General features: G+C 33.5%; 1 protein-coding gene and 1 long non-coding RNA gene across 2 annotated transcripts; both read left to right on the top strand.

The window, feature by feature from the left end:
• The first annotated feature begins 801 nt into the window (after positions 1–801).
• LOC140061330 (craniofacial development protein 2-like) lies at positions 802–1,287 on the top strand. The gene has a single exon (XM_072107840.1). It carries the CDS (start codon positions 802–804, stop codon positions 1,285–1,287), a length of 486 nt encoding a protein of 161 aa, XP_071963941.1.
• Positions 1,288–11,372: 10,085 nt separating this feature from the next.
• On the top strand, positions 11,373–12,811 carry LOC140060288 (uncharacterized). Its single transcript, XR_011847308.1, has 3 exons — positions 11,373–11,609; positions 12,120–12,234; positions 12,508–12,811. It is a non-coding gene; the product is annotated as an uncharacterized lncRNA (long non-coding RNA).
• Positions 12,812–13,064: the final 253 nt, after the last annotated feature.

Consider the following 13,064-nt stretch of genomic DNA (forward strand, 5'->3'; position numbering starts at 1 on the left):
TCAGGTCAGTCAAACATCTGAACTGCTATCGTTCAAGCTGTATTCCGATACAACCTGTATCAGCTACAATACTACCAAAGGTCTAGTTGTCATCATGTCTGAAAGCTATACTGGCGAGGACACTTGTCCCTAGTAGGTTTAACCAAGTCAGGCAGGTTTCAGGCTCTTCAGGCCTATAGTAGTATGAGTCAGTCGGTTCCTCGGCGACTAATTATAATAATAATAAATAATATATTTATACAGGATAAACAATCAGATAACAGTGTATTTGTTTTATATTGTGGTCCTGTCTTAATCAAAATATACAAAAGAGAAACTTAATTAAATATAATACAGTGTTTATGAAAAGAAGTGAGATCTGAGTCCCAGTGCACACTGGAATTTTCAGTGTGAGGAGGGGGAGTTGGACCTCCTGTCAGAATAAGATCAAGATGACTTAAAGGACTTCTTTAGATCGGGCTGGAGCCCAAGAAATCCATTTCAACCTCCACCAACACGCCTTGCCAGCGTGGTGCGAGTAGGCAAATTACCTTTACCAATTATGAAGAGAAGTAACACTAGAGCTCGTAATGCCCATGACCATAACGGGCCCTTCTCTGAGAAGACAATCACGAACAATGTGCTCAAATTTAAAACATATTCCGACAGAATACTGTACTGAAGCTACATATCAACAACAAACACACACTAAGACTAGTCCAAGCCTATGCTCCAACCACTAGCCACGATGACGAAACCATAGAATCATTTTACGAAGAACTAGACCAGGCACTAGAGGAGGATAAAACATACACACTTAATATGGGCGACTTTAACTCTAAAGTTGGAATAAGACAAACTAGGGAAGAAAAAGGCATAGGTCCTTTTGGCATTGGTGAAAGAAACGAGAGAGGTGAGAGACTGCTGGAATATGTTGCCAGCAGGAACCTTGTTATTGGAAATACATTATTCCGAAAATCTATCGACAGGTATTGGACATGGGAGAGCCCCAATGCCTCTTCGCATAACCTCATTGACTATATTGTAACCAATAGAAGAGATATACTGATGGATGTTACTACAGTCCCTAAAGTTGATATTGGAAGCGACCACCGACTTGTGAGATCAAAAGTTAGGATGGATACGAGATTGGAGCGACTTAGAATCTTGAAAAGACCTAAAAAGATAAGGATCAAGATCAATAAATTATCAGATCAAAGCATCGAATTCAGATTAGAAATGAAAAACAGATTTGCATCATTACACGATCAGATGAATTACCAAACAGTAACTGAAAGTTACGATTAAATCGTCCAGACTACACTTGAAGCTGCTGAGAATCTAGCAAAAGAAGAAACAACACATGTTAAAATAGATAACAAAGAGATGGCAGAAATCAGACAAATGAACCAGAAAAGGAAATACTCTGTTCGACACCAAGTAGAATATACAGAACTCAACAAAACTATAAGGAAGAAACGAAGGGAAGTAAGGAGAAGACATAGATCAAAGATGGTTCAAGAGATTCTTGAAAAGCAAAAAGGGACAAAGTTTATCAACAGAAAAATGCAAACTGGAAAACAAATCATAACTTGTTTGAAAGACTCAGATGGAAATGAAACAAAAGACAAACAGCAACTCAATAAAGTGTTAAGGGACTTCTATAAGACCCTTTATAATAGCAACCAATCAGACTGGAGAAGGAATGAAAATCAGAGCTGATGTGGTTCCCCCTCCTACCGAGTGAAGTGCGCCATGCCCTTAAGAAAATGAAAAATGGAAAGGCACCAGGTGAAGACCAGCTAACATCTGACATAATCAGCCTCGGAGATGAAGAGGCAATTACAATAGTCACAGATCTATTCAACAAGATCATACTAGAAGAGGAAATCCCTCACCAGTGGGATGAAGCCAAAGTCATTCTTAAATTCAAGAAAGGAGACAGAAAGGATGTTAAAAATTACAGACCAATCAGCTTGCTTCCGCACCTGTATACAATCTTTACCAGGGTGATACTTGCTCGTATGGAGTCACAGCTGGATGATAACCAACCAAGAGAGCAGACGGCTTTTAGAGCAGGGTTTGGTACATCAGACCACCTACACACACTCAGCCTAGTTATTGAGAAATCAATGGAATATAATTTCAACTTGTTCTTGGGTTTAGGACTACGAAAAGGCTTTTGATAGCCTTGATCATCAGTCACTTCTGAGAGCTTTGAAGCACCAAAACATTGACGAGAAGTACATCAAACTTATCAAAGCTATCTACAAGAATCCCATTTCCAGGATTCACCTTGATGATACCATTACAGAGTCAAGGAGATCCAATATCCCCTAAATTGTTCACAGCTGCTCTAGAGGAGGTATTTAAGAACACAAACTGGTTCGACAAAGGTATCTTATCCTAGTAGATGGTGAACGATTAACACATCTTCGCTTTGCAGACGATATTTTCATCCTAAGCCACACATGTCAAGAACTTCAAGAAATGATGCAGGACCTTGACAAAGAAAGTAGGAAGGCAGGTCTCAAAATGAACATAAAGAAAACCAAAGTCATGTCAAATACCAAACATCAAAACTTCAAAGTAACTGTACTTGGAAAGAATTTGGAAATCTACATCTATCTTGGAAAGAAAATAACCTTCATAACTAGCTCAGAAGAGGAGATCAAAAGAAGAATTCAGCTAGGTTGGGCAAAGTTCGGTTCATTGGGATACATATTCCGCGACACATCATTACCTATCTCGTTGATAAGACAGGTCTTCAACCAATGCCTCATACCAACCCTTATCTACTGTTCGGAAACATGGACCATTACTAAGCGTCTCGAAAAATGGCTGAGGGTAACAGAAAGGGCAATGGGAAGAGTACTAATAGGTGTCACAAAAAAAGATAAAGTGTCAAATACAAATCTCAGATTTAGATCAGGACATAATAAGCAGCATAAAATCAAAGAAATGGAGGTGGGCAGGACATTAGGCCAGGAGATATGACAACAGATGGACAGTCAGACTGACAAATTGGACTCCAAGAACCTACAAAAGAGGCAGAGGGAGACAAAAGATGAGATGGAGGGATGAACTAACAACACATGGTGGCATTGCATGGCAAAGAGTAGCTAGAGACGTGAATGGTCAATTGGTGAAGAGGCCTTCGTCCTGCAGTGGAAAGAAATAGGTTAAGAAGAAGAAGAAGAAGATAGTCTACCAGAACCATGATGGAGCGTGTGAGCCTTGCCTAGCCTATATTCACAATTTTTAGCGTTTTTACCGTTTTATCTTTCTTTTTATCATTATCATTATTGCCATTTTTACATTTGTTTTCTCATGTTTTACTATTTTAAACCATTTTTACCATTCATCATTATTGTTGATATCAGTAATAACCATTTTAATTACATAAGTGTCTAACAACAATTACAAACTGTGTTAACAATTACAGAATCTGTTATTTCACTGATTCCTAGCTGCATTATTATGAGAGTATGTTTCCATACGTGTTAAATTGATCCAAAAAATGTCCGGGGTAATAATGTTCAGTGCATTGAGCGCTTGCTTATATGCGCTATATAAGAATGAACTATTATTATAATATCAACAGTCATACGTACAATTCTTTTACCGTATTATTTGTATTGAACTCAACGAGCTGTGAATGTACGGTTGTATTCCATCTATAACATGGTATACGCCAACCACGCAAATAGGTGACATTATAGCAACGGCAATTTGTTGGGCATACACCTACGTTTAATAAAGAACAATAGAATTAGCAATAATAAGAAAACGCCAAAATGACATTTTACATCAGTTTTTTTATTTTAGATCACAGACACGTGCACAGAAAGTACTCAGGAATTACACCGCCCTAGTCTAGGTTCAAGACTGTGTTTCGAATTAATAATAATATTAGCAACAAGGGTTAGGCTATATATTTTAGCACATATGGCGTTTCATACGTATACACTCTAGCTCAAAACCAACATTCCAGTAAAAAAAAAATGTCTGATTTCTCCGAACTTTCGTTGTACAGCCGCCGACAAACGTACTCACTAATCAAACAATTATTCATCTACACACACCATGGAAGTGTGATTCACTCCTCCCCCTTCCCTGATGGATACACGCCATTCGCCAATATACTTATTACCATAGAGGAAGACTTTGACCATTATTCAATGATAAATGCCTACGTTGACAGCCAAAACGTAAACATTGTTTATTGAATGTCTTATAGACTACTGTCCGCATACATCTCATAGACTCTCTTCTCCCAGACGTGTTTGGTATTTGAGCATGCCCAGTCTGAGTTTAAAATTTCCATTTTGTCAGCCTTAGTCAACTAAACTTCCGCGTGATACAGTTTCCTAATGCTTCCGTTCTCTTGATTAGTGAGCTTTCGAAGTGCCGACGCGGGGAAGTGTTTAAATAATAAATGATTGAGTTAAACTTAATTAGATACTTAACAGTTTTAGTATCTATATTTGAATACAGAAAACAATGGATGGACACGAAAATCGTTGCCATCGCAACTGTTATTAGAACAAACTGGAAACCATGATTGTTTCGACAATAAAGGTAAATATTTTTTTAATAATTCAGTACTTCTAAACTGGAATTACATTAGTTCCATTACTTTTAGTTTTGAAGCAGATCTATCTTTATAATCTTTAGTTTATACACAAGTAGCTTTTTATTACCAAGTCCAAGTGTTATAGCATATACAATTATTTAATTATATCCATACGGCGTCGATTTCAATTATCGATTCATGGAATAAAGTTATAATTATAAACTTTAGAGAATTTAATTAAATTATCAAGTATTTTTATGAGATGATATCTGAATGATATCAAATTTTATTTCAACTGGTAGATTGTTTGAACGTGTGTATTTTCATTATGTTTTATTTATTACTCACTTTACAACATGGTTTGAAATTGTAGGCGTTTGTTCAAGTTAAACTATGCCTACAATACAGATAAAATACAGAAAACAATTCCAAGAAAAAACAACTTCACAGTTAACATTACGGTAGTTAAAAGTTACAATTTAAAAGGATTGGTGTTTACAGTGTAGAGTTTCCATTACCGATTGAAATGCATCGTCACATACGGATGAAAAGAGTTCCTGACGTTTTCCATTTTGAATAAGCTAACCTAAAGAATTTGTTAAAAGAGTGCTGATCATCTAAACAAAATTGCTTTAACTTTCTTGCCAATGGATTTCATCAACCTTCTTACTACTTTTAATTACTAATATTCTATCGTAACTAATCCTGTCTATTCCACTGAATTCATAATATCATCATAAGTCTATTGAATAAAAAGACATATTAAAACATCTATGATTACATTCTTTGTAACATACATTGAGTTTTCTTTCAAATTTAGTTTATTATACAAAGATATATTTGTATAACGTTTGACAATTTCTACTTTATTCATAACAGTTAGGCCTAACTGACTAAATTTCCTAAATTAATAATTATTTCTTTTTAGTTTTAATTACATTCAACTGTATTAATTGTTGTAGAACAACATTATCAAAGTATAGAACTGAGTAAAGTTACTGTAGATTTCACAAGTTCAAAATTCACAAAAAAATTGAAACTATTGTTTGTTATCGATATAACTTAAACTGCACGTGTTGCTATACGTTTTTCAAGAAAATGTAGTTCAAGCCAAATAGGTATGAGATCATCCCAATTTGCCTTCATGAATTTCTGTGTTTGTTTGTATATGTGTTAGCAAGATTACGTCAAAGCTACTAAAAGGATTTTGACCAAATAATCACCATAGATATCAATAGATACGTGATCTACGCGCGATTTTCTAAAATAACGTAATTAATCTTAAATCATAAATACACCATATTTATAAAGACATTTATTAGGCCGGCATATGAACGGTTGACGGGTTGGGCTGTCGACAAGTTTAGCCGCCGGTGATTTATATGAAACGCCCAGTGCGTCTATTACGACATTTCGCGTAGTCTAGTGATTACAGTAAGTACTATGTGTATGTAGTTCACCATGGTCTTTAGGTTTATTGTGTTATAAAAATAAATAATATATAATTACATACTACAATTTTGTTGGTTAAACTACCATAACAACACAACAAAGGAAAGTAGGCCTAGTAATATTTAATAAATTAATTGTTTTTAATCTGTCAAGTTAAAAATTCAGTGCACTTCATAATATTTTTCTCGCGTGTACCACGTGAAGTCATGTTGTCTCTCAGGACTAATAAAGTATTGACATCCTTCGAATGAGGTTAAAGAAATATTATTTCTTAACTAATCATTTAATATCACATTTTATTGAATTTTACAATGTTAATACACAAAATATTTTACTATGATTAGATTTAAAAATGACAGTCATACCTGAAGAGATGGAAAACGGCAAAACGGCCAATATCACAAGGATTTGAAAGATGAACATCTTTTTACACAATTCTGTATAAACGCTAAACTTTACCTCCGACAGCTCGTACTGTGTCTGGTTAATGTTAATATAGCATGTTGTGTTGGCTTTATAACAGGGAGAACTCCCTGTTTATAACATACCTGATTGTATTCTTGCAATGTGATTGGTCAACATATATTTACATTGGCTACATACTTATATCATAACAACGAACACACTAGCTTAGAAAAATACAAACATTGTATTTCACAATAATTGTTTTTTTCTCGTTATTACTTCTTCATTTTGACGTTTTTTGGTTTTTTATTGACCATATTTAAGGAGGGTGATCCAACCAGCAATCGCTGATCCTTAGGAACCCTCAGAGGTTCACAAGACAAACATATACAAAAGATGCTATACATAAACAAAGTCGTATTACAAGAATTTGTGAGTGGAGTTGTAATTTTGTCCTTAGAAAAAAAAAGTGACGGGACTTGAACCCAGGACCCTTGGATTTGTAGCCAAGCATCATAACCACCAAGCCACTCCACAATAGGTATTAGGTACCGTAAATAAACGAAATCCAATTTAAATCCAGAATCCTCCTTTAATACAGGCCTACAGTATAAATGTGAATGAGAATGATTTAAATTAGTATTGCTAATGACATTTCTCTAATTCCATTAAAGTTCCAACAAGTTATATACTTTGTCAATATCACATTTAATCTAAACATAATTATTCGATAGGATGCATATAATAATTATTGTACACGTTTCTCTTTATTCTGGTTTCTCTAGACTAGTTTCACGCAAGTAAATATTTCGCCTTTTACTAAAGATTTCCGTGAATAGAAACAAACCTGTTTTTGTAAAATGAAGGCCTAATTATAATTATTATTAAAAGTAGAATAACTTTCCTTTTAAGTAAGTAACGATGAAATGAGGCGATTTAGCTATAAGAATAATACCACACGTTGAGAAACTTCACATTGAATACAATTTGGTGAAGTTGGAATTGTCAGTGGAGACAATTGAAATAAATACTATCTTCCAGACTGTTTTTGAAACTGGTACGTCGATATAATCAATTGATCTGTCATTAGCGCTTAAATAGATATACTGCACTTTGTTTTGGGAATTTTGTTGACCGAATTGCCTGAATAGGCCTACTGTATTATGCCTTATACATAATAGGCCTACTGTATTATGCCTTATACATAATAGGCCTACTGTATTATGCCTTATATTAATAGGCCTACTGTATTATGCCTTTTATTAATAGGCCTACTGTATTATGCCTTATACATAATAGGCCTACTGTATTATGCCTTATTTTAATAGGCCTACTGTATTATGCCTTATATTAATAGGCCTACTGTATTATGCCTTATATTAATAGGCCTACTGTATTATGCCTTATATTAATAGGCCTACTGTATTATGCCTTATATTAATAGGCCTACTGTATTATGCCTTATACATATTAATAGGCCTACTGTATTATGCCTTATATTAATAGGCCTACTGTATTATGCCTTATACATATTAATAGGCCTACTGTATTATGCCTTATACATATTAATAGGCCTACTGTATTATGCCTTATACATATTAATAGGCCTACTGTATTATGCCTTATACATATTAATAGGTCTACTATTATGCCTTATACATATTTAGCCCATTAACACTGCACTTAATAGGCCTACTATATTTGGCCTTATACATATTTAGCCCATTAACACTGCACTTAATAGGCCTACTATATTTGGCCTTATACATATTTAGCCCATTAACACTGCACTTAATAGGCCTACTATATTTGGCCTTATACATATTTAGCCCATTAACACTGCACTTAATAGGCCTACTATATTTGGCCTTATACATATTTAGCCCATTAACACTGCACTTAATAGGCCTACTATATTTGGCCTTATACATATTTAGCCCATTAACACTGCACTTAATAGGTCTACTTTATTATGCATTATACATTATTTAGCCCATTGCACTATTTGGAATTACATTGTTTATTAAATATGGGCAACGACAGGAATAACGAGAGAAAAATGAATAAATGAATGAATTAATGAATGAATGCATGTAAACAAAATCGGAAAATTTATTCCACGAGATATAAAATATATATTCGTGAGGTAATTTCCCGCATGATCGCAATCAAAAAACGGTACTGGACTTGGTCTACTAGCGTTTTGCCTCATAAATATTCATGAAGTCATCATTGGTATTTACCCCATTGTTTTAGCGGTCATTGTTATTTATTAGTTACCATTATTGTAGTCGTTTTTAACTGTACGGTTGATGTGTCCTAAGAAGTGTAACAAGAAGGCAAAACAGGTACATCACTGCTAATGTTGAAGTGGTGATCTCATAGTGAGTTATGTTGTGTTATTTAACTATTTATTAGAATAGGGCGTGTGGCGCAGTGGCTTGAACGGTAGATTACTGATCGTGAGATCGTGGTTCGAATCCAACTCATGCCGCATTGCTTGTATTCTTAGGCACTTTACTTTACTACCTAAGTGTATGAGTGGGTAGGCCTACCGGTTAGATCCAGAGACAACCTTGCGCTAATTACTAGCTGCATTATAATGGGAGTATGTTTCCATACGTGTTTGATCCAAAAAATGACCGGGGTAATAGACATAATATGCAGCGCATTAAGAGCTTGCTTATATGCGCTATATAATGAACTATTTGTTAAGCACCTTTGAGCATGTTTATTCATGAAAAGGGCGCTATATAAATGTGGTATATCATTATTATTATTATTATTATTAGAATTTGGGTTTGTTCTTAATCTTAATCTTAGTCAGGCAAGTTCACGAATCGAACCATCTCGCTCTACACCATGTAACCTACATTTGATAGTGATCCAGTTTACTCGCATCATTGTCAGTAAAGTAAGCCTATAACAAACTCAAATAATACAAACAACATCACAATTTTAACTAATTCTACTTTATTTTAATCGTTAAATTGCGCATCATGTCAGAGTAGTTATAATTAAAATCATAATTAATACAAACCAATTCTATAATAATTTAAAACGAAGATCTACGATATCTTAATTATCTTTTAAAATGAAGGTTACTTAAAAGTATAAAACAAATCAATATACTTAGCAATTGCTTTTTTATCAATTTGTATAATATAAACTAATATACCAATAGTAAGTTTTATCAGATGACAAAAACAAACAATGTTGGCCTAATGCATTGGCAAACACATTGATGTAGGCCTGTAAAGTGCACTTTATCTATACTTTTCTATTGAATAAGTTATTTATAATCTATACACATTCTTCACATAAATAACATTAATTATAATAACTAGATGGCACGCTCGCTTCGCTCGCGTACCATCTAGGTCGTGCCCACAGATGGTTCTCGAATACACAGTATTTTCCAGCGAGAAAAAAATGGAGATTTCAAATGTACGTACTGCAGGACTATAATACATTGTCGTTTACAGAAACGAATAAATATACACGATGATTTATGTAGTCAGCTAAAATTAGCACCCTGGGAATTACTTCCGAGAGACAACCAAAATGAGTCAATTTTTTTTATTTGGACTCATTTAAACAAACCCAATTTGTGTTTTGTATGTAACATTAAGGGTTGAGGGATGGGGGAAGAAGATAGGTACAAAGAGGAAACATTTTAAAATATATTTTTATCCACTAAGTAACGAAATATTGTTTTTAATGTTTTATAGGCCTATAAATAATATACCACTAAATACAGTAAAACATTTACGATTTAATACTTTGTTAAAACTCTCACTGTCATAGTCGATTGAAATAGTAAAGTACATGTAACGATACACCACTACGTACGTTTATATATTTTTAAATTATTAATTAATACAAACGTTGAGAAGCAACTGTCAGTAATAACGTTTATTTATTTGTATATTATATGTTTATAATCTAACAGTAGGGCCTACCCACACTCACAGTAATAAAGTTTATTTGTATATTTGTTTATATTATATCTAACAGTACCAACACTCACAGTAAGAAATTTGCGATTCAAATTGCGATCAAAAGTGGTTAATACCTTAACAGTATTGTACAGCATTGCAATACTATTTATGTTTATTCTCCAAAGGGGCCCATAAATCTAAATCTATACCTCTATGGTTAAACCAAATAATTTGGAATGTTCCATTCATCACAAATCAATACATTTGTAAAAACGTATATTACATGTATCAAAATAGCATTTTTTAAAGAAAATCGGCCTGTCTTCAACATTATGATGCTGTACTCGAACTGTTCAACCGGTTTTCAGCTATTAAAAACAATTATCGTAGGAGGAGATAGGAAAATGCGAAGTGTCCTCGTATTATTGTGTGCGGGTATTTTTCAAATTGACATCCATTAGACAGTGTATACCACGATCGGAAAACACCCCTATTTGGGGCAAATCGTTGAACCTAAATTCGTTTTAATCGTCAATAACTAATTATCGAACTCAATTTAATTAGTAAACAGGGTTACATCAGGTGGTTAAAATTAGTACCGAAAGTACGAACCAACTTTATATACCATCGAGTAAACATTCTAGAAAGAACGCACGATTTACCGATTTTTGCCCTTACGTAAATTTATATATAGATAATTGTATAAAGAAACGAATGTAGATAAAAAACAACTATGTAATAAAAAAGTGTTAATGGATTATATGTATAAAAAGAGGAAAGCAGTATTAGTAGAAATTATATATTAAAACAAAATTATGAAAAATGTGATAAAATGTAACGAAATGAATACAACTTAAAAAAAAGCTTAAAGATGTATTGTCCCCCTGAACAAAAAAAAAATTTTTTTTTAAGGCCATTTTAATGATACATAAAAGTTATTCACTTTGAAAAAAAAATTGGATCAAAAAAAAAATTATTTACCTTAGAAAATCGTAATTTAAAGTAAAAAATAGTCAACCGGAAGTCGGTTGGCTGGCAGCCAGCTGGCTTCCGGTTAAATTTAACCCTTGACCTGAATTAGCTTATGAATTATGCATATTGTATGATTCTTGTGCGTGTATGTGACCTCTAGGTCATCAGAAAAAAAATACGACGTGATATGGCGAGACGACGATGTGGGAAAGTTCTGTAGTTTAACAACAACAAAAAACAACTCCTACTTGAAGAAAAGACTATGGCTAGGCCCTAACAGATTGGTAAGTAAGAACTGTAGTTTCTATGGTGCAGCTTTGTTAGTTAGTATAGGAAGCCTAGCTAGCCCATTACAGCTGTACTGGCTATCTAGTGTACTATCCCCTATCTATTGGCTAGGCCTAGAGTAGTAGCTAGTCTAGTAGTGGTAGTAGTACTAGGCCTAGTTGTAGGCCTGAGTGAGGGTTCACCCTGAGTGAGTAGCAGGCCTAGCTAATACTAATAGATACAACTTGTAAGCCTTATTAATAGTTATTGCCAACCTAGCTTTAAATAGGATTAGGCCTATAACATTCATCTGTGAGCATGGAGTAAGGAATAAGGTTTTAGCATGGAGGTATAAAAATAAAATATTTTATACCTCCGTGGTTTTATTGTGACTTGTGTGAATTTCGACACCACCAACTCGTCTTATTTTTAGTATAATATTATAATATTAATAATAGTCTTTAATTTATCATTATTCATATCACTTTTCATTCATTTTAAAACATTTAATTTTTTTTTCTATGTAGAGTTTGTGATTTAAAAAAATTATACATAAGAGCAGCGAAACTCAAAAAGCGAAAACTTGTGAATGGCTGCCAAAAATAGAAAATAAGGTCACCACCAGGGCCAGGAGAGATTATGGTGCTTGGTTTTTCCTTCATGATTAATCAGATTTTAATGCTAATATAAATTTGTGAACATTGTAACTAGGCCTATACTGTACATCCAATAATGTAATTATTTTAGAGAAAATGACCAAATAATCTAAGTTGAATATTTTTTGGAATGTGTACTTTACAGTACTTAGTACCGTTATGTTGAAAATTCTTCCAAAGCAATAACGTTCAAACCAACATTCACACAATTAAACTTTTTATGTACATATTTTAATAAATAATGTCTTTCTTTTAATAGGTATTAACACACTTGAATGAACAATATGAGCAAGTAGTGGAAAATGGTGAAGAAATCAATACAAAATGTGGTAGCAACATTCACAATATTTATTTGAACGTTTCTTACTATGACACTTTAAAATGGATGAACAATCACAGAAGACAAGCTATTGCTGTAATGCCACAATCAACACATCAATTAATAGTTGAAAATAAATTGTCAACAATAATGCAGAAATTCAATGAAATATACTAGTAATTAACTCATTTTTTACTGTACTGTACTGTACTGTAAATCTTCACACATTAAAATTATGGTGATTTTATCTCATGTACTGTAGTAGTATTTTTTATTTATTTAATGCTGTATACAAATGTTATTGCTCTAATTATGAAAACTATACAAAATTTTAAAAGCTGGAAAACAACCAACACATTTGCCTAATGCTTTATGATAGTCATCCAATATTTATCTTGTGTTCCACTACCGAGTCTACTGCCAGTTGCCTTTAAAATGCTGTATGGGTGTAACTTCTGTTCCAGTCTTCATTAGCTTAAGTCTATAAATTGAAAAAC

This window comes from Antedon mediterranea, chromosome 10 (genome assembly GCF_964355755.1).
Source record: "Antedon mediterranea chromosome 10, ecAntMedi1.1, whole genome shotgun sequence".
NCBI classification, from domain to species: domain Eukaryota; kingdom Metazoa; phylum Echinodermata; class Crinoidea; order Comatulida; family Antedonidae; genus Antedon; species Antedon mediterranea.